This window comes from Bactrocera latifrons, unplaced genomic scaffold (assembly GCF_001853355.1).
Source record: "Bactrocera latifrons isolate USDA-ARS-PBARC rearing strain unplaced genomic scaffold, ASM185335v1 scaffold_5, whole genome shotgun sequence".
Classification (NCBI taxonomy): Eukaryota; Metazoa; Arthropoda; class Insecta; order Diptera; family Tephritidae; genus Bactrocera; species Bactrocera latifrons.
In genome coordinates this window covers 700,237-724,246 of record NW_017537156.1, presented here as the reverse complement: position 1 = coordinate 724,246, position 24,010 = coordinate 700,237, and the positions used below count along the sequence as shown (strand labels likewise).

At 37.0% G+C, this 24,010-nt stretch overlaps 1 protein-coding gene across 1 annotated transcript in view; it reads left to right on the top strand.

Moving 5' to 3' along the window:
• The first annotated feature begins 19,255 nt into the window (after window positions 1–19,255).
• Window positions 19,256–24,010, top strand: part of LOC108973643 (gamma-aminobutyric acid receptor subunit alpha-6) — a 35,134-nt gene continuing 30,379 nt past the window's right edge. Inside the window, exon 1 of the mRNA XM_018941034.1 lies at window positions 19,256–19,281. Within this exon, the coding sequence (XP_018796579.1) occupies window positions 19,256–19,281 (26 nt within the window). The remainder of the gene's footprint in view (window positions 19,282–24,010) is intronic.

The following is a 24,010-nucleotide window of genomic DNA, read 5'->3' as shown; positions in this document are numbered from 1 at the left end:
ATAATGTGGTTCAGTCGTTTGTGATTGTTATTTTACTCTAAATAATAAATTGAATAAATGAACTTATAATGTTACGTAAACCTTTGGGTGTCATATGTCCTTAAAAAGACATATGCTGAACTCTTATCTGGATTTCTTTTCGGCAAATTTGCTGTGAGTGACGAATCGTTTCATTAATGGAGAAGCGCTATTAAGGGGAATGGAAAAACTTCCAGAAGCCAAATATTATAGAAAATAAATTTTCCTCTATTAAGCAATTTTTTTTGTGTATATATCTAAATATTGCTGGTGTTTCAGCTTGTTGAGAAAATGACGGGTGATCCAAGTAGAGGTACTTTTTTCCATAGGCTGTTTTTGACAGATCACGCAACCTGTCATATTATTTTTCTTCAGTATTGTTTGGCATTTCATCATTCGAAGACTTATAGCATAGACCCTTTTACAAATCGTTCAATTTTGTTACAAAAATTCGTTTTCTGTAAATAATGCTTTTCGCTTAACTTATGGACAACACAATAGGCCTACAGAGCGTACTATTCATAACACCATCACCCATCTTGACAACCAACTTTAATTATGGGATAATAATCGGCCGCTCGACTTGCTCAAGCAACATCACTTCACGCCATGGCCTCTTGAAAAGTTCTAAGAAGATCCGACGTTCTCGAGCCTAATTTTATTCAGCCATGAGGCCCATTTCTGGTTTAGTGGGTACGTAAGCAAGCAAAATTGCCGTATTTGTGACGAAGAGCAACCTGAAAAAATGCATGAGCTGCCATTTTATTCAGAAAAAAAAAACGATTTGGTGTGGTTTGTGGGATGGTGGAATCATAGGTGCATATTTCTTCGAAAATGATGCCGATGGGAACGTGACAACCGACTATTTATTGAAAGAACACTACGGTGAGCAGATAATTTCACATATTGGGCCGATTTTTATAATCCAAGTAAAACAAAACAAAAAAAAATACCATCGGACATTGCCAGACATTTTATTTTCATATCCAAAGTTTATTTGTAAAATATTTAGCAGACACCCGGCAATTAATGCCTGTATACTTCGAGAATGAATTAATATTCACACTGCTATACTTATTAATAAAATATGTGTATGCATGTGTGCATGAGCAGAACGAGCCTACAAAGTCTTTTAATAAAATTAGCAACAGTATCATCTTCGCGTTCGTTTGTTTATACCCTGAACAGGGTATATTAAGTTTGTTACGAAGTTTATAACTCCCAGAAGGAAGCGCCGGAGTATAAAGTATATATATAAATGATCAGGATGTTGAGCTAAGTCGATTTAGCCATGTCCGTCTGTCCGTATATAAACGAACTAGTCCTCCAGTTCTCTTTCACATTTGACAATGTATCTTCACGAAATTTGGTATAGATTGTTTTCTAAAGCAACAATGTAATCTTCGAAGAAATTGTTCAGATCAGCTCACTATAGCATATAGCTGCCATACAAACCGAACGATCAGAATCAGTGGCTCGTATGGAAAACTTTCGCATTTGACGGCGTATATTCACGAAATTTGACATGGATTACTGCTTAAGATAATAATATAATTTCCGAAAAAATTGTTCAGATCGGATTACTATAGCATATACCTTCCATACAAACTCAACACATAGTTACTAACAGAAATGGTTCGATAAAGCCGAAGTTAACGTTTTTTTTTTTTTTTTTTTTTTTTTTTTTTTTTTTTTTTTTTTTTTTTTTTTTTTTTTTTTTTTTTTTGTTGCTTATTATTAACGCGGTACGTCAGCTGGTGAAGGGAAAACAGGTTGTCTTGTTAATAAGATGGTCAGAAAAGAGAGTAGACAACTTTATTATTTTGTTTTTTTTTACAATATCACCTTCCGGTAGCAATACAGCTCTCAGCTTTAGTATAATCGAACATATTTGTTAGAGAAAATAAATAAAAGCAAATATATTTTTACAGAAACTACATAAAATGAGAATTTTCAAATTCTGAGGTTGTCTTAAGAGAACGTTAAGCACAATACTTCAACAGCACCTAGCTACCTGCCTAGCAGCGAAACGTCACATAGATTTTGTGGATTGTTTTTTATGTACATATTTCTAATTTCATGTATGTTTCATTATACGTATTTTTATATCCTACACACGGTATATCAAGTTCTCCAGGAAGTTTGTTTGTCGAAGACCCTCTAAAATTTATACATAATTGATCAGCATGACGAGCTGTGTGTGCGCGAACCAGTCCCTTAGTTTCGATATTGATTTAGAATTTTGTAAACGTCCTATTCTCCCTAAGAAGCTATTTATTCGTCGGAATCGAACAACTACAGCATATAGCTGCCATAAGATCCAAAGCGATTGTTATTTTTATATGATCCAAGCAAAAAGCATCGCAACCAAGTCCAAGCACGTCACCCAGTATCCAAAATGTTTTCGGCTAACACACGCATGCTACGTATACATAGTGCCAAAGTGCCTGTGCCAAGCTACAAAATTAATTTTTATAACTGAAAGAGAAGTTCCCCAATCTCAGCGCTGCAAAAATGAAAGAGGCAATATTTTTAAATTCATAAATACGGCAACTGATGAAGGATACGAGCTTTGAAGAAACACTGCGTAATCAGAAACACCCCGCTTGGAAGAGTTTTGCGAAAGTTGTTCAAAATTTTCTAGAAATCCTAAAGATCGGAAAATTACAAAGATTTAATAAAAGAAATTATAATGCGATGTAAACTTTTGGGGTGTTATATGCACCTAAAAATACATATGCTGCACTATAATCTGGACTTGTTTGCACTTTTTAAGAAAACAAAGGGTAATACAAGTAGAGATCCTCTATCCAATAGACATTTTTAATGGTTTTATTGAAGTTTCTGTGTTTGCTATTTTCTTTAAAAAAGTATGGCAGCTCGAAATGGTTCACTCTTTATACATATGTATTGACGTCCCAAAATTTATTATTATTTTTTAGTGGCCTTAGTACATTTGAAATTTGATACGAGTTTTCCTATGACAAAAAAATTTAATAGTGTTATCGAATAGGTTGCAATTGTAAACAAAATTTATTCTGCTAAAAGAAATTTATTGAATATAAATTTCATTTTATTGGCGCCAAAAGCTTCACCACTCACTACGAAACCAGCTATGACACATGAGAACCAAGTACGAGTTTTTAAAAATGAAATTATTACTAAGCAACCTTAAGTCTGACTTAGCAGTGCCGGTTTCAAGTAATCCATGAAATCTGGTTCAATTCTTGAAATTTCACATATTAATTAAGTGAAAAGGCACTGTTTATCGATCGCTTTTATTTTGGGTGAAATCACAACAGAAGCATTTGCATCGCTGCTGCATTAAATTAAAATACAACTTCGAAACTTGTATTTCAGCAACAAGCTGGTACTACTTGATACGTTTATCTCAGCGGAAGTCCATCTTATTTGCATACGAAACAGCAATCACCCGACGACTATTAACCCACAGCTACCGGTCTTCCCAAATGTCTGGCTTAATGTGCGTATTTGGTTATATATTTTTATTTATATGAACCTATATAACTCAATTAATTAAAAAATAGAACAAAAAAACATTTTCGGCATTCATGTGTATAAAAGGATTAGCTTCACCACCTTGCGACTTAGTTTATAGTTGACTTCGTCGTATTCAGCAGATATGAAAGTGAGTGCGCGCTCTTCGAACGTTTATGGCTTTTTTCTAGTCTAATTTCTAATTTACGGATTAACGGCATATAATCGCTTACTAATTTGTTGTTCAATTGCAGTTCTTTATCTTCTTCGCTTTGTTGCTGGCCATTTTAGGCACCACTTTGGGTGACGTATCACATCTTTTAGGTCATAACAGCCCAACACTCCTAAAACAACAACAAAGCTCAAGCCACGGTGCCCAACCACAAACAGCCGGACACCATAAAGATGCCCACCATGGCCACTAGATATATGTATCTCAACATTGAATGTATGCGATTGGAGTATTTCTAAACAAAGTACTCGGTTTGAATAAATAAAATATTACAAAATCTGATTTATATAAATGGCTGGTCCTAATCTGATGAAGTAAAAAAAAAAAAAATTACTAAAAATTGTGTTAAGTTTTTACACAGTAACATCATTTCGAACACTGAAAAAAGACTTAAATTCAGATGGGATCCATCTCGAGGTTCCCTACTTTTTTAATAATAATACCCAACGCTTACCCTCCTCCCGCCCAACCGACGTGAGGGGCGCAATCCGCGAACGAGCGGAATTAGCCGAGTCATAAAAGGCAAGGGAGTTTTAAGCGTTGCGATCTTAAGCTGCTCAGCTACAGAAACAAAAATTTCAACAGCCAAAACTGAGAATTAGATTAAAGTTTATAATTTTTAAATGTTACTTGTTAAGAGCAGATAAAATAGTTTTTTTTTAATGGTAAAGAGTGAATCTGTTAGATCAAATGTGCTGGAATGAGAATTGAAATCGTGACATATACGGCGGAATGGTTCGTTTAACTCCAAATTTGTTCAAGAAAATTTTAAAAGTAAAGGTCTAAACTGCCTGGTAGAGCAAGCGGGAATGTTAAAATTAATATCAGACAAGAGAGACTGACCCATTGATGAGTGTAAGGGGGAAGATTTAAACTGGGATCCCAATGCAAATGATTTAAGGCAAAAAGTAAAAATTGTTTTTGAACGGACTCTAGTTTCTCAGAATTAACTTGATAACAAGGGTTCCATACCACGGAAGCATACTCTAATATATTACTCACCAAAGATGTAAAAAGAATTTTTGTGGTAAGCGGATCTCTAAATTCTTTAGACCAACGTTTAACAAAACCAAGACCACCTTTGGCCTTAAAAACCATGGAAGATGTGTGAAGATTAAAATTGAGTTTGGGGTCCATAGTTACCACTAGATCAACAAAACTGCATACTTGCTCCAACCGAAAGTTTTGTATTRCGTATGAAGTAGGGTCTACAGATCTACGTGAAAAGCACATCGTTTTACATTTTTTAAGATTCAATGGCATGTCATTTCTACCACACCAAGAAACTAGATTGTTTAAGTCTGTCTGTAAAAAGTTTTACATCGTCAGCATACAATAAAACTTTTGAAAACTTAACAACAGATGATAAGTCATTAATAAATAACAAGAACAGAATTGGACCAAGATGGCTACTTTGAGGAACACCTGAAGGAACATTRATTATGTCGGAAAGAGTATCGTTAAATATGACTTGTTGAATTCTATTACTAAGACAAGAAGCAACCCATTTCAGAAATATTGGTTGAAAACCAAGAAGATCAAGTTTATTCAGAAGAATAGAATGGGATACTTTATCAAAAGCTTTACTAAAATCTGTGTATATACCAGTGTTCTTATTCTCCCTAAAACCCGCTGATACATGTGATACAAATTCAAGCAAATTAGTTATTGTAGATTTCACCTTACCAAAACCGTGCTGAGAACAAGAAACTAGTGGAGAGATCTGGAAGGTTATATCGTCTATTATAATTGCTTCAAAAAGTTTAGGTATTGCAGACAACTTTGCTATTCCCCTATAGGTTTCAATGGATGACCTAAATCCACTCTTATGCAAAGGAATTATAAATGACTTTTTCCGTATGGATGAAAATAAGCCTTGCATAAGAGATGAATTAAATAGTTTTGTTAGGGGTTGGTATATATATTTGGCAAATTTCTTAGTGAGGATTGTTTTTATCATTCGAAAGAGCATTCTTCGTCATTAATTTTTTGATGATTATCTCTTTCAAATGTTGGCCGTGGCTACGTCTCAGATAGTCCATCCGTCCAGTTTTCTATCGCTCGTTCGAGCATTTCGACTGGTAACTAGCGAATGACACAAGTAATGTTTTGCTCCATGGCCATAATCGTTACGAGATTTTCGGCATATACTTTAGACTTTACATATATCTATAGGAAAAAGTCTAACAGCGTGATATCACAAGATGTTGGTGGCTCTAAACTTGAAATTATCTGCCCACCGAAATGTTCTCTCAATAAATCCATTGATCACGAGCTTAAATTACAGGCTTTTAACAATCAGTTATTATAGCGCGATATGCAAATACCAAATCGTTGCTTTTCTGGATGAAATGTCACCTCTGAATCTCTTCAGGTTGCTCATTGCCCGAAATGCGGCAGATTCGCTTGCTTACATACCCACTGAGCTAGAAAGGGGACTCATTGCAGAACCAAATTTGGTTCGAAAACGTTGGAACTTTTTGGAACTTTTCAAGAGCCCATAGAGCGAAAAGAAGTCGCGTGGGAAGGTCGAGCACCTTCAGTTCTTGCAAAAGCCGTATTTTGTCTGCTTTCAATCTAGACGCAAAATTTTTGAAGTTATTCCATAGGTCAGTACGAGTTGTTGGGAACGTTGCCGAATCGGCTCTCTACGGTCCGCTTGTACATTCTCAGCTACGGTTGCTATTATTCGTCACTGCGTTCTGTCTATTCGGTACACAATTATAATGAATAAAGTGATACATTGTACACTCAGGAGACCAATTGAGTTCACCATAAGTTGAGCGAAGCGCAACAAAATTATTCTTTACAGAACGTAAAGTCTTTAGACGGGGAACTGCAAAACAATATGTGACTGCTTCAAACGACTGAAGCTCCTAACACAATACACCAGCAAGCTGGGGCATTTACCTGATGGTGCCAACAAGCTCGAAATATACACTGCACCAGCATGTTGGTGCAATAGTCATGCATACATATTGTATATGGAAAAGGTCGTTATGGACGGAGACAAAATTTGTGCAGTAATTATTATCGCTATTGTCTTGAAAAGAAGACGAAAAAAAAAAATTAAAAAAGCGTGTTTGTATTAAGGATTGGTTAATATTCGCACTCTTCATTCTCCACAGGCACGGCATAGATTCATATCAACCAATAAATTCTCCCCAAAATAATTTTTTCTTTAAATTCATATGTTTCTGCGATGTTGACTTTTTGAATCTATCAAAAAAAGGCTATTGAAAACAATACTTTTACTACAGGAATCGTTCTATAAAAATAAACCGTTATTACTTTTTTATTGTATAGCGAATTCTATTTTATTTCATAAAATTAATTATTTCTAAAAATTATGGGCCGTTAATGCCCTCCATGCCCATCCACACATACGCGATGCCTTATTTGAAAATTATACATTGCGGCCTGAAGGGTAGAATTTGGTATTGCCTAAATTAAAAGTCTGGTACAGTCAAAAGAGGTGATCTTTGGTGACAGGGGAAAGTGTAGTTTCTTGATATTCCAGTTATTTCCGCAATAATAATAATATGTGTGCATATTGTTCCAACTTGCTGGAATCATACGTTACTGAAAGGAATGCGTTTTCGGCTCAGTTCTGGGTAAAAAGAACTCAATCAACATCTTTAAATAACAGTGCCCATCGACAGCTACTGTTAGTGTTTTTTTCACAGAACTAAGGCCCGACAATACAAGGGTGAAGTTCCGTCTCATGAATTATTGCTGCATTTATTTCACTCCATATACGGCAATTTTGCTTGTTTACATTTCCGTTTAGATCAAAATGGATCTCATCATTGGTTATTGATTTCATTTCAACAATTTTTTGACAAAACTCCAGGCGAATCTAAATGGTTTTGCCGGCTTTTTTTAAGTTCGTACGGAAACAAGTTTAAGCTATCTTAAATTATCCGCTGTAAGGACCGTCTGCAAGTTACGAGTCGAAACTCTTGGTTTTGCCTGAATTCGATGCAAAAGAAGCGACTATTTCTTGAGCTCGAAAATTCTTTAAATTACGGTTTTCTTGCGATTCTTCCAGTTTCGGCAAACATGTTTACCAACCTCATAAGGGTCCATCTACTCGGGGGACTTTCGCCAAAATCACGTCTGAATTTCGTTTGGACAGAAGTGACGGTTTGTTGACTGATGAAAGACTACCAAAGAAGGCTCCCCAATTTATTTACAATATATTTCTCTGGGTTAGGATTAAAACCCAATATCCAACAAGTAGCAATGATGAAATTTTGTATTATTATTGTAATAACTTAAATAAATGGGTTGATGTACGTGTTGTTTTTTTAGTTGTTTTCATGTACCAAAAACTCTTTCTGCTTTGTTTTAAGTATACATTGTCTCATTAATCATACAATCATGGTAATAATAACCAGTCTTAAAACTGATGAAAGGACTTTTTTGATCAGTTCGGATTCATTGTGCAGCGATATAAGAAAAGGAAAATATAGATTATGCTTCTGTACCGATTTAAAGAGTTTGTTCGGATATTGTAGCATTGTCTTGTATCAGAACACTGATCTACAATGGCTTTGTTGCCCTAGGCACAAAATCGGTTTGAATACATTTGCACACACAGTTCAAAAAACTATCACTGATTTTATAAGATTTAAACTCTTCGTTTTAAACTCTTTATTCTCATTTTCCATTGAAGAATTTTATTTTCCATTCAAGAAACATGAAACAAAATAATATATGCATATATTTACGATATCAGTTTAGGTTTGAAAAATTAGAAAGCATCCAAGTAAACAGAATGTCGAAAACATATCTTATATCTTTATTAAATATCTCTTATGAGTTCTTTCCCTATAATTTGTTAGGATCTGCCATAATGTAACGATCCAAGCAACCTTGAAACATTTCTACCATCACTTTTAGATGCCCATGGAAGAGCTGTCTCTGTGTCTCACCATAATTATCTAACTAAACGAAAAAATATTCGAATAATCGCGATTATGATCTAACTTGATACTCATATTTATTCTTAGAATCGTAAAATACGCCAAATACGCGGAAAAATTTCGACATTCAAAACAAATCAAAAGGTGTAAGAAGCTACATTTGCAGTCATAAATTTGATAAAAACAACACAGTTTTAAAACCCCTTCTGTTGATTGCTTTTTTTTTTTTTTTGAGTTTCGACAACAAACACAAATTTTAATCGTCGAAAATCTGCACATTGCTTTTCAAAATATTCTCCATTGAAATCTATACACTTTTTCATGCCATTGAACAAACTGTAGAAACACCACTCTGATTGAGTTACCTCCAAAACGTCAAGTGTCGAAAAGCGTTGAACACTTAGTTCATTGTTTGCTTACGCAAATAAAAAGATGTCATTCGGTCTCAGGTTAGGACTATACGGTGGATGACTCAACGGATCAATGTGCTTCAGTCGATGTGTGAGAGGTAGCATTACCGTGGTGAAGAGTGATGCGTCTTCGGCGTTTGGTTTCCTGATTCCTTAGCAGACAACTACTTACCAAATGGTTGTATATCACTCAGAATTTACAGTTCTGCGTTGTTCCAGTGTATTGTTGCCACATGCACAGTTGTTCCAAAAAAGTAGGAAACATTTGCTTGGAAGTGTTTCATGCTCGAGCAATTCATTTTGGATTCGACTAATCTTGAAACACCCACACAGTCGGCTGCTCTTTACTTTCAGACCTCGTCATGACTTGTGACGATATTGTAAACATGTTTCGAAGAGTGTTCGGAAAGACAACTGATATGGACGACCTTCACGAAATCCGTCTTAAAGTGATATACGACCATAGTGAAAAATTTTACTAAATTCATCTACGCACACTCGATGAGTTAATCCACGTCGAAAGTTGTCAAACTTTACGATCAAATTGTAAGTTTCGATATTGCTACACTAGAGGTACCAAATAAGGAAATATAAAACCTATATACTTTGCAATGAAGGATATTCAATTTTAATTACTTAGAAAAACAAAAACAACACACGTTTAATATTCAAGAACGCAAACTACTGTTCAAACTTTTTCTAAAATCCTCAATGCACCGCGCATACAATAGCGCACCATCATCGACTTTTGTCGCTGCAACCAATATCGCAGGTTTTCCAAAGCATATCCGCATAAAGCGCACAACAATCCCACGGACCACACAATCCAGGCGAACTGAAAATACTCCAAATTCAAGGGTTGCTTCAGGGGTAGATTTCTTACACGCATACGTAAGATACCCGCACGGAATCCGTCAGTATTTGCGCTGCGTAGCCATCTAACAGTCAGACCAGCCGCCTCCGCGCGTAAAATGAACCGATTCACGATGTGCTCATAAGGTGAGCGTGGCGGCAGCATAAATCCGAACGGCAGCGTGGTTATTCTTTCCTCACATTCGTGCAGTGGCTTTCGGTCCATGTGCTGCTGCTGGGCCAAAGCAAAGTTCACAACATCTACACAGGCGGTATAAGCGCGTGGCCGCAAGGCGAAAAGTTCGTCACGCAAATCGGTCGGATCGCGCGCTATCAGCAGACGACCGAAATCTCGGGGCAAACTGCTGCTGTTGCGTATGAATTCCATTTCATTGTAGTTGGTGTTCACGCTGACATTGTGCTCGAGCACCGACATCAATGTGTTCAGTTGCGGGCGAAAGACGGATGTGGCGAGAAAGCTGGTGAGCGAAGCCTGATAGAGATTAGTCAGAATGAAGCCCAGTATAACGGTAAGCAAAAATGTGGCGGCGTCATGCCAATGAAAGCACTTGCGTTCGCTAGGTATATTGATGGGCAGAAAGAGCAGCAGACGCCAAATCTCAAGACAACCGCGTCCGAAGCTGGGATGCAGATGTGGGTACCAATAGGCGCTTAAGCGCTCCGACAATCGTCGCACCAAACTCAAATAGCAGAGACCCAGCAGGAAGCAGATCCAAGTCTGCGTTTGAAAGGGACGCACAAAGTAATAGAAACGTTCAATTTCACCGTTAGATCGCACCACAATAGCAAACTGCAACATGCGTACAGGATAGCTTAGACGCACACCCGGGTAATAGAAATATGGATTCATTGCAATGTCCAAAACGCCGCGTCGCAACTGATCAATGACGCTCATAATATTATAACGGCTCGAATTGTTTAGCATTATGATGTCCAGCGTAGCATTGTGAGCCCTGGCGAATGCTTGCAACATTTCAGCCGCGTAGCCGACGGTTTTCACGTCATTCTCCGCCCATGATCTTTGTATTTGAAAAACACGCGGCGGATCATACTGATAAGTGGTGTGAATACTGCTACATTGGAAATTCTTCAGTTTATCACTAAACCACACGGCATGCATCGACATTGGGCGTACTTGTAAATGGGGAAAACGATCGTAACCATAAACCGTGAAGGGATGCTCGGTGTCATTTCGTGTGCCGTCATCCACCAGCACCATTGCATTGATGAAGCCATTACGCCAACACCACTCAAAGTGCTCGCCCAGCTGACTGAGTTGCATCTGGCGACGTGTCATATGCCGCGGCACTACGAAGAGCCCTCGCACACGACTCTGTATATCACCAAGCACGTTGTTCATGCGCTGCCACATGGGATTGCGCAGCAATTGACCGACGGCAATGAAAAACATATTGCTGCTAAATTTATCGGCAGCTGTTCCGCCGCTGAGCGGATCGTTGCAGCCCTCGGTCATCACGAATTTGGGTGTCGTGTTGGCAGCCGTTATATACGGTTCGATATCGGTGATCGCGCCAAAGTAGGCTATAGACAGTATAGCTCGTTCCGCTTGCACCGTCGCAATTATCCGATCGATGGCGTCGCGACGGCGTTGGAGTGTAACGTCTTCCATGGCATCGTCCGCCATCAGTTGCAGTAGCGCGCTGGAGACGTGCGATCTTAACCAAAGCATTGCGACATTTAATTTCGACGTTGGTGTAAAAATGCAAGTTCGCTCAAATCATGGTACTCGTGTTTGCTTCTTCAACAAACATGAAGGTCAACTTTAACTGCTGGGAAAATATTTGCTTTATTGACAGCATTTATTGATAAATTTCTTCGCTTTTAGTTTAGTTTGACATTGCTTATATTGAAATTATTACTTCGCCCAAGTTAGTGGTTCAACGGTGTAGGGAAAACGTAAGAAAACAGAAGAACATACCCATCAAATATTAAAAACTAACTTTAGAAAGCCAATGTCAAACCTGGAAGGGGTTTTCAACTTGAACAAGCTTAATTTAAAAAAATTTCGAAAATTCCAAAAAAAGTTAACAGAACCATTCCATTCTAAAATAAGATTGCGATACAAAACACACAAATGTGAAGTAGCTTGAGCAAGGAATTTCATAGCTGAGGACTGGATGAAGAACGCAGACTTGGATCTGGATAGGTATCTAGTCCAGGCATAAGCTAACCCAACCTATTTTCGGAAAATCTAGTCAATGCTTGCCGAAGAGCGTTAAGAAAAAAATAGTTAAACCGGGATCTAAAACAGATTTTGTTCTCTTATACAATGGAATGTGCCAAAATCTTAAGTATAGAAGTTAAACTGCTACTGTAGAAGATGCATTAACGAACACTTGCGTTCACTGAAGATAGGAAGTTAAGCTCAATTATCAGCCTATGAACTTGTTAGAAATTTGAGAATTTTATACTTAGTAGGGTAAAACCCATTAGAAAAGAAAGATGAAATAAAAAACATGCAAGGAAAATTAAATTACGAGCGATCTTAGGGCGAGAACTGGAAGTGGGGAATGTGGCTAAATTTTTAACAGTTGAAAGGGTTTATCTGCTGTCTGCTAATGCTATTAGGTACTCAATGAACAACCATAAACGCACTGTTAATTCAAGAGTTAGTGAAGATAACTCCGCTGTTAACTCCCATTTAATCCACAAAGTTTTAGAGAGTTCATTGGCAGCATTGTTAAAAATTACCGATTTTGTATATTGTGAAGTACAAGCAACACTGTTTTTTTTTCAAATTTTCAATAATAAAACAAAAACCTTTATGTTATGACGCAGTTTTAAAATTAACCTATTGATATGTTTTTGCAATAAAAAATGGTTTGTAAAAATTACCCGACTAACAACCGCAATGTTTTTCTTCTATGCATTTTCATAGAACATATTATCAAAACAAGTAAGGAAGGGCTAAGTTCGGGTGTCATCGAACATTTTATACTCTCGCATGATTAAGTGATAATCGAGATTTCAGGCGTGGTTGTGAACCGATTTCACCCATATTTGGAACATGTCATCAGGGTGTTAGGAAAATATTATATACCGAATTTCATTGAAGTCGGTGGAGTACTTCTTGAGATATGGTTTTTGGTTCATAAGTGGGCGAGGCCACGCCTATTCTCAATTTAAAAAAGCCTGGATGCAGCTTCCTTCTAACATTTCTTCCGTAAAACTTAGTGTTTCTGACGTTTTTTTGTTAGTCGGTTAACGCACTTTTAGTGATTTTCAACATAACCTTTGTATGGGAGGTGGGCGTGGTTATTATCCGATTTCTTCTGTTTTTGAACTGTATATGGAAATGCCTAAAAGAAACGACTCTGTACAGTTTGGTTGACATAGCTATAGTAGTTTTCGAGATATGTACAAAAAAGTTAGTAGGGGGCGGAGCCACGCCCACTTTCCAAAAAAATTACGTCCAGATATGCCCCTCCGTAATGCGATCCTTTGTGCCAAATTTATTTATGGCTTAGTTATGACACTTTATAGGTTTCGGTTTCCGCCATTTTGTGGGCGTGGCAGTGGGCAGATTTTGCCCATCTTCGAACTTAACCTTCTTATGGAGCCAAGAAATACGTGTACCAAGTTTCATCATGATATCTCAATTTTTACTCAAGTTACAGCTTGCACGGACGGACGGACAGACGGACAGACGGACGGACGGACAGACAGACATTAGGATTTCAACTCTACTCGTCACCCTGATCACTTTGGTATATATAACCCTATATCTGACTCTTTTAGTTTTAGGACTTGCAAACAACCGTTATGTGAACAAAACTATAATACTCTCTTTAGCAACTTTGTTGCGAGAGTATAATAACAATTAGCTGTTTACGAGAATTTCAAACACGCATAGCTGCCGTCTGTCACATACATATTTGGAACTGATTAAGTGCGCTGTTAATCCGGATTAACGCTGTCAAGACTATAACCTCGCTATCAATAGCATCAAGGATCTTTGTGATAAGACTGCTATGACTTCCAGGTCACAATAGAATCGCAGGAAATTGTAAAGCTGATGAGTTAGTAAATAAAAGTACCCTGGAAAGAAAGCTATCCACTTGTCTTCTACCACTAGATACATAGGCCACCTTATAGCAGTCTGCGTTCGAACTCTCTAGATTAGCCCTCTAACCTAACCAAACCTTAACTTTCGCTTACCAATGGGTTTCATTCTACTACGATCTTTCATTAAAAACAAAGGCAAAGCAAATTATGAAACATTTTTGAAAATTTGGGAAAATTCCTTAACTTCAACAAAATTGAAAATTTTACTTTTACTATGACTTTTGTAGACATTTTAATGTCTATATAAGATTTCTATTGAAATTCAAGTAAATCCTGCAAACTTTACTTGCCTTAAAGTGAACATTTTCACAGCGATTGCAATACTCAAACAAAGCAATCGATTTGCAAGTACACATTTCCAAATTGCTAACAAGCGAGGGCTAATGCAGTAGCTGCGCAAATTTGCTAATTACCAGCGTGTAAATATTCATATGGAAAGTGGTCAGTGCGGTGGCGCTCAGCGTTGCGGACAGAGCGTCATATATGTGCTCACAACAAACAACAAATGAGTAATTTGCTATGCAAATACTAAGCGCAATATTTAGTGAATACGACGACGACAACAACAGCTATAACAACAAAACATGGCAAGCAATAATAGCTGAAAGCAAAAGCTACTTAAAAGCAACAAAAACTAAGCGCACACACGAAGAAGGCGACGAAGACGCGCAAATAACCACTTTAATGGCAGAACAAGAAACTCAAACAAAACAAACTTGTATACAAACAACAACAACAATGTCAACAAAGGTAGCAACAATATGCGAGTGCTTGTTAACTGGTTGGTAAGAACAGCAGCTGACACCGTTACAACTGGCACTTAGGCTGCACTGCTTGTATGTATGTAAATATGTGTATATGTGAAGTGTGTGTATGTATGCGTTTGGGAATGGCTGTGTATTAAATTATTCAATCTACTTATTGTCTGGCGCTTTAGTAGCCGCACTGCATGAAATCAACTAGCATTTGTGTGTGTGTGGGATCATATGTAGGTATATACATATGTGTGCGGAGTAGTCAATATGTAAATATATGTGTGCTTGTGCCGATTAAATCATGAATGAAATTTGCCCGCCATCTATTTACAATCCGATAGCAGCGCAAACACATACGCAAATAGTGTGGCACACACACACACACACACACACACACATGCAACAACATGCCTCCTAGTGCCAGCTGTCAAGCCAAACAAAAGTGAACGCATATTTACATGCATTACACACACACACACACATGCACATTTATAAGCAAATATAAGAAATTTTGCATAAGTGTTAGCGCCAACTACACGTGACTGCCGAGTGCGCATGTCACCCAGAAATCGCCGACTACGCAAATAAAACAAACAACGACTACGAGATGAAGAAGAAGAACAAGCGTAGAAGTAGCAGCAAATAGAAAAAAAACTATTAAACAAGCACACGTAAGCTTAACTTGAAGGCAGCAACAATGCAAAGACAAGAGAGCCGTCGGAAACTGTAGGAACTCCGAAGTGTTGCCTGCTTTTAGGCGCCAAAATGCGTTCACAACGCAAGCAAGTCCGCATGGCGTCCAAACTCAACACACCGACAACGCTTCCGTTCGCAACACAACGCTCTGCAGCTCAGTCGTTGCACGCTGCCGGCACTTCGTCAACGGCGAAGCAGCACGCTTCGGCATTGCGCGCAATTTCTTTTCTATGCCAACACTATGCATGTAGTTGTTGTTGTCAGCCGTCAATTTTTATGCGCCTAGCACCCACTGCCATTGTGGCCACAGCATAGCCAAGCAGGCGGTCGCTCAGCCAGTTGCATTGCGGCCATTTGCGTGGAAATAAGTCGCTCGCAGACGTCGCAGTCGCACGAAATACAAATTCGCTTTGGCGCATCGGATCGGCATTACGGCATTTCTCGGTTTGGCGCGCGAAATTTCCGGCAAGCGGCCAAATAGTCGCAAGCGCGTTGCTGGGCTTTTAAGGCATTAAGTGCGCTTAGATTTGACGGTCAGTGCACTGTGCCAGGCTGGCTAGGGAACGGCGTGTGTGTGCGGGTTTGCAGCAGCGGATTTTGTGCGCCGATACGCTTATTGCTTCCACTTGTTTTTTGCTGCCTGTCTCTTATACACATCTAGATGTGTATAAGAGACAGGTGCCAGGCTGGCTAGGGAACGGCGTGTGTGTGCGGGTTTGCAGCAGCGGATTTTGTGCGCCGATACGCTTATTGCTTCCACTTGTTTTTTGCTGCTGCTGCTTCGGGTTTTCAAAATCGTCAACATCAACTACTCAAATCAAAGCCAGTCAATAGTGGAAATCCAGTTTAAGTGATTCGACTTAAGAGGCTTGCAGAAAGTGTGTGAAAAATGTTCATATTAAGACGGCCATTGCTTTTGATTTGGTGGTGAGTTCCCGCTCGTAATGTTAATAATAATAATGAGTATTTGTTCGAATGGAAATGAGTTGCCATGCAATAAATTGGACTTGCAACTCAGTTGATTGAATTTTTTTTTTTTTTGCTTTTCGCTTTGAATGTTTGAAGCGTTAATCCACGCTCGAATTTACTGCTGCAAATTATAGTGTTTAATGGTGGCTTCCTGAGTGTGTCATTAGACGCTTAATGTGCAATATACAGAATTAAGTATTGCCGCCGATAAATGCAAGTGTTCCGCTATAAAAAGATGCTAGCTTGGTTTGATTTCAAATTTTAACCCGAATTTGGTGGTGAAAAATTTCCGGAATTTTATTTTCTAACCAAAAGTTAAGTGGAAATTTACAACTACCCAGTTTTGTAATTACTATAAGCTAAACTATGAAAATCAATAAAGTAATTCAGAAAATACTCTAGAAATTTTATGCTTGAAGCCCTTGCTTTCAGAGCGGCTCCCAAAGCTTTGTGTGAAACATGAATTTATGTTCAGCAACTGTTACAAAGATTATTTGAAAATAATTTAAAATTTGTGTTCTACACGACGAACTGCGGCACATTATTGGCTTAACAGTAAAATACAGAATTACCGTATTTTGAGTTAGAGCCGTTCTGAAGCGACCTTTCAGACACCACCGCCATCGAATACCCATAGGCCTTAATTTGATAAAGCGATTTTTCTTACGTAGAAATTTGAAAAAATTGAATTATTTTTAGGTGTCAGTAGCTCAAAAATTCAAAAATGTCACCTTAAACATATTTTTAAAACTTAAAAAATTGTTATTGAAAAAAGACCTACTTATTAATTTAAATTGATTTGAATTTTAATTAAAAACAAATATTTAAATAAATTAAAATGTTAATTTTTTAATTGCCCAAAATCACTTACGCATTAATTTTTTCCATATTTCGATAATAATAATACTATATATACACATTTAAAGTTAATCCGATCAATTAATTTTCTCTGCGTGATTTATACTCGTATATCGTCACTTCAAATGCAAAATACCGTAACATCACTTTTCATAAGCTTATTGGCGAAGGAAACACGATAAAACCGAAACCACTCACATACAAAACAAAAACGGACGTTAAATTCGATTACACCGAAGTTATAATACCCTTCAATATACAAAAAAGGCTTAAAAGCACAATATTCCGATTGTTCAGATTATATGACCATGTGCCATATTTTTCCGATCTGAAACATTTCTTCGAAGTTTATTGCCTCGTCAAATGAAAATGTTTCTCAAACAAGTAGTAGATTCCGATGGTTTAGTTTATATGGCAGCTATATGCTATAGTAATCCAATATCGGCGGTTCTAACAAATGTGCAGCTGTTTGTGAAGAAAAGAACGAGGTCAAAATTTTAGATCGATATATCAAAAACTGAGAAACTAGTTCGCGACATGGTTAAATCGGCTCAGCTCGTGACGTTGATGAATTCATAGCTAAATTTTTCTAGGGTCTGCGATGATTCCTGCAGTGTGTTACAAACATCGTCGCAGACTTACAGTAATAAGGGTATAAAAGTGAATGGCAAAAATACCAAAAATTTTTGTAATTACCCAAAATCGCTATAAAATCGGTTCAGGAGGCTAAAATACTCCTTAAAACATAATACGAAAATCCTACCAATTTTGAGGCGAACTTTAGGTCACTGAATATTGCCCAGAAATCCATCGGTTTACTGCCCTGGAAAGTTCATAGATGGTATGAGTTCACACCATTAAAACACATTTAGTGGATATACGCCTACCCAATAGTATCTGCTGCTACGATTAACCAGCTATGACTGACCACTTTGAAACCAACGTTGAAAAAATATATATGTATATGTACCAGTAACAATTTTTAAAAATATTTTTGAGAAAAGAACATACATACATACATATACCACTAAACAACAGCTCATAGCCGCAAAACAAAATGGAGATCCGAGAAAATAATTTGAAGATTTTCTATAAATAGTACCATCATTAAAAAAATGCATATTATTTACGTAGAAAATGGATATACTATATGTCGGCAAAATGTTATATTAACCATACATGATGGCTCAAAAATAAATTTTTACTTCCAATAATTATATTCACTTTCATTTAAGGAGTTTACTCGGGTAAGAAACACCTTTTATAACTCTATAAAAGATAATCAAAATGAAAAAAAATCGTGCTTTAGTTAAACTTTAACTCAGAACTTGAACGAAGTAAAAGAACTGAAAATTGGATTTTTGGCAGACATTTTTACAAAAACAAATAAAATTTTACTAATTTTTTTTCAAATAGTTGTAATGGAAAAAATTCTTCATCCACGTCCAAAGAATTGTAGCTCAAAGATCTGTGTCGAGAAAAACGCATTGAAACACAGCTGCTTACCCTAGCTAGCCTCGAGCATACAAGTTCTAAAAGCTGTATTTCTGCAACTAGAATTTCATAAGACAATAAAAATCGATTCGATTTTTTGAAACCCGCAAGCTCATGTAACCCCTTGAGACTTCTTTTGAGTCAATACGAACTTGGCAGTTTATTTTCTGTTTAGTCACATTCTAGTTAGTTTACAAGGCAAATGAGGAAAATGAAATATGCCAGAAACACCTTTCGGGCACAAAACATCAATCAAAATGTTTAGTGATCAAAAGCCTAGGAGGCTTTGATATTCTCTTGTACTAATAATACGATTTTCAAGGAAGTAGAGTTCTTAAAGCCCACATTACAAATAACATGATAAATTATTAGAGTTCTAGATTTTCCCGAATCGCGTTGCATTTGATGCAAAATTGAGAAGATTATATATTTATAAAGATGGCCGATAAAAGTTCCAAGGAGTGGTAACTATCGTCTCTAAATAAAGTAAATTACACAATTTACTGATTTTAATTGAATTTTAAAGCACATCATGCTAATACTGTTCACAAACGGTTCTCATTCATGCGCCAAAAAATATACCGCTTACAATACTAGTTCAAATACTTGTATTTTGCTGTTTAAGTAATTCGAGAATATTTATTTTAGTATCCTAAGATTTTAAATATTTAGAGTCTAGAAACCTAGAAAATTTGTTGATGTGCTAATGAAGATAGACACGCAATTTACGCCGCTCAAATTATAAACCTCAACATGCAGTGTTTGCCTTAGATATGTATAAAGTAGCCAAATAATATATCGAATATGAACGACACCCTCGCAAAGTTAGGTATATATTTTGACAACAGAGGAATCCACACTGACCATCTATATACGACTACACGTCTACACACTACATGCTACTGTCAATGTCTTCTTAATACTTCACTTATCAGCGAAGCAAAAAGTTCTAATCAATCGGTCAAAGGACAGTCATCCTTATTGGCCTTGACATAATCTGGTTAAACGTTGTTGGCCAATGTGCGGCATTTCGCAAATGATTCAACCGTTTAATTGCTACATTACAGTTACTATGAATTTATGAAATCATGCTGGTAGTCAAACTTTAAGCACGCTTGATGCAGCCCGCAGCATGTACTCTTCGCTTGCGATAATCGCCAGTTCACCAATCAGTCGCAATTGTTGTACAGCAACAAAGATTTCCTCACAAATTCAATTTAAACAAAGTAAATTTGTACTTTCAACTCTTAAGTTATGGCTTCTGACGTAGTTATTTTCATGAAGAGGGAAGGCGGGTTCAGCTGTTTTATAGTCAAAATTAAATTCATAAAATAAATCAGGAAACATTTTGAAATTCTTAATAAGAGAATATCGTATTCTACAGTAAATGCTCCCCCTGCGGGTAGGGGGGACCCCTCCAGGTCGAAGGGAAACCGAATATACCCGCGGCAAGGCATGCCTGTCGTAAGAGGCGACTATAAGCCATATGCACTATGTCAGGCTTTAGAGACCATGTTTTGATGTCAACATGGTCTAAGTCAGATAAGTGCTATAATATTCAGCTGGAAGTCAAATTCTAAGCTTTATATTTATATCTCAAAATATAAGGCATTTGTCACAGCTACAAATGCAACCAGTCATTGAGTTTATACGGGAACTCAACTGGAAGTAGCAAATAGTTACAAAGTCAGACCAAAGATTATAACCTGGTACCACGGGGAGCAGTAAGCCCTTGGAGGTAACTCCAATCTGCTCATTGGGTTTGGCCCTTTGGGGAGATTCGTGGTGGCTGTGGTTTATATCTAAATGCAGGAAGGGCATTTTGTCCAATGTGGAGTCGCACTGCGGCCGGGTGCCCGACCCAAAGTACGGCAAGGGTTTTAGATGGGCCTCGTACCCGACCAAGGTGACTAAGGTGTCCCTATCCACCCGAACCAATTGGAACCAAGGAGTAAATGCAAAATTAATTTATGCTTTGGGGCGCTGATCAACGCATTGTATTGATCTACGTGCTTSTAGCAATAGAAAGCACCGTGGAGTTTAGTCTTTCATAGACAGGTATTCACGTTAAAACACATTGACTCTACACAGTAAATGCAAGCAACTTTTCGAAGAAATTATTCTGACAGATTTTCTTGCGATTACGTCCTTATTAAATCTTTATTGAATCTACTATATGTATATGTATTAGGTCTACAATCATAATCGCTTGATTTGTTGTAGATTGTGTAAGTGGATTGCACTAGTCTACAGTCATTTTTCGACTGTGATGTTAGACACTACTCCTATTTGTTTTCTTTTTTTATATAAAGCCAAGAGCATGCACAAAGAAACTTGTAATAGAAATGCGTGTTATTGTTTAAGGGAGAAAAAACAGCATTCTTCAAGCACTTTTTTCTGATTTACAAAATGAAGTACTTTATTATAATATTTATTGTTAAAAATATAAAATATTAGCAAAGATATACTTAAATTTAAAAAAAAAAAACAGAAAATTTAGATTTTTGACTGTTTTTTGAAATTTGTAGTGAAAATTTCGTGACATTTTGTTGCTTTTTCAAATAGTTGTAATTGAAAAAAATCCATCGTCCAAGTTTTTAAGAATTGTATCTCAAATATCTGTGTAAAATCTCGCGAAGAATCTTGCTTAATGATTTCAAAAACACAGTATCGCTTAAAAACGGCGCATTTGCCCAGCTAGCCTCGAGCGCACAAGTTCTCAAGGCTGTATCTCCGAAACTAATACTCGAATCATCTTTAAGACAATATTCTACAGGTGTTGTAGAATTTTATATGGCGAAATCGATATTTTGAAACCCTAAAAATCGCGTAACTCCTTAATAAAAGAAGCCCTAAGGTAAGAAAAATCACTTAAAAGTTTCTCAGAAATCGAATTAAACGAAGTTAAAGGGAAAATCTGAGATATATTGAAATAAATTTTTCCTAACATATAAGAATAGTCAAAACAAATGAAAGACACAGAACGGATCGTCGATATTTAACCGTGCTGTTGATAAACCATTTATAGAGTAATATATCCAAAATATTAAACATTTACGGCGAATGATTCTGGCTTGGAAACGAATAACGCTTTGGCGGCCAAACAATTTTGAAGGCGAGGGCCTGGCGGAATCTCATTTATCGATGAAAATTATAGCCAAACATAAGAAGAGCTCGCAGAATCGTTGTGAGTCAATCAAGCAGTCTGTAACCAAATCAGCTAATGACAACAACTCATCAAACTGAAGTAAGCGATTGCCGAAAAATTTTCGGAATTTGTGACTAGGCACGAGGCAGTAACTTTCCATCAAGACAATGTTCGACCTCATGTTGCACGACCGGTTAAAAACCTGCCTGGGATAACTGATATTCAGTGTTGAAATCTCTTGATTCTTTTACATTTGACTCAAGCAGCTAACGGCGAGCTAAAAAGCGAAAGCGAAAAATCCTTTCACTTTTCCCGCTATGTTTCGAACCCGTCACGTATGAAAACAACTCTAATGAAAACATTAAAGCAAAACAATAAATAAAATATTTATAAAAACTATTTGCTCTACAGTTGAATTTCAACCGATATAAATTGGAACAGTGGTATTTATCTTCAGACCAAAGGCGATAAGCTCCGACTGATGCATTGAAAATCAGATTCAGGGAAAATTCTGGGTTAAATTCAACTGAAAGCTTTCTGAAGAGATTTTTGAACAAAAATGAAAAGAAGTAGAGATAACCAAAAGGGAAAGGATGGATAAAAAATAGTTTAAGGTCTTTATATATATTTTTAAGAGCGTTGTCTCTCATCTGTTTATAAATTTCGATTCATTTCGAAAGGCATTTAAAAATGAAATATGAGTGCTGAAAAGTTGTCTAGGTAATAGAAAATAAATTTTGGTTTCATTTTTTTTTTTTTTTTCAATTCTGGCCATAGAGAATAACATATCAAGAGGAAACTAATACACCGATAAAGACTAAGCAAGTCGAGTCTACATGGAATTTTCGAAATACAGTTAACATATGAACCGATAAGCAAAGCGATTTGCACTCATGACAATTTAAATGGGATCAGCAACTGGGTGGATCAGCGGTGTAATCGGTTATCCGAACCAAAGGACTTACCAAATAAATGTGTAAAAAATATGGACATGCTGAATACGAAATTCGCACCCCATAATGGGAGAGAAGTAGTTTTCTTTATTTTCACTAGCGATAGCACTCTTTAGGAAACTCTTTGAATGTAAAAAAATTCCCAGCGATATCAAAGTTATATGCCTATATCTCATTCCTATCGTTCACAGTGTGCATTTTAGTTGGTTGTTGGCTTTATTACATTATTGATTAATAAAAATCACAATTACAACAACAATGCACCAGCATATTCAAACCAAAAACAAAAATTAGGTTCTGCTACAACACTTAACCTAAACAAAGCAATGGTTGACAACAGCGCGGCGATTGTGCTAAGACAGCAAAATATTATAGACTGCAGTGTTTGCTGCAAGTGCAACAGCAACAACCACAACAACACTAGGAACACGCTGTAGCCAACAGCAGCAACACATGCCAAAGAGATTTGCACCAGCGACGAATCGAACGGCAAGCGGATGTGTTGCCGCTGCAGGCTGACATCTTAGGCACATAATTACAAAAATATGCCACACACACACACACATTTATATGCACTTGTACGTATGTATTGATGTGTGCATGCCTATAAAATAAACCCGCATGTTCGCTTTAGTAAATCAGTCAACTTAATGCAAATGAGTACGTCACTATTACCGAGTGTGTGGTGGCATTGTTTGAACGCTTAAGTGTACTCATATACACCAATACACATGTTGGCATGTATGCATGGATATGCGTGTATGTGTGCTTAGCACTAGAAATGTGCGCTCTGCCTTTTCTTTGGCAACGGCAGATTTTAGATTCGAGATTTAAAATTATTGAATATTAATTATCGATTTGTGGTGCGGCAGCTGTCTCAGCATTGTTTGTGCCGCTCTGCGTTATGAGATCTAGCAGCGCTTACCTACACATACATATGGCTGTGTACTACACAATTAGAATTAGATTTGGAGCAAAAGCACAGTGACAAGCAATGAAATTAAAAGCTTGATGGCTGGCATACTGGCAAGAGTGTAACCATACGTCCATAACTATGACATTTTGAGCTTTGCTATTTTGTTGTTTTTGTTT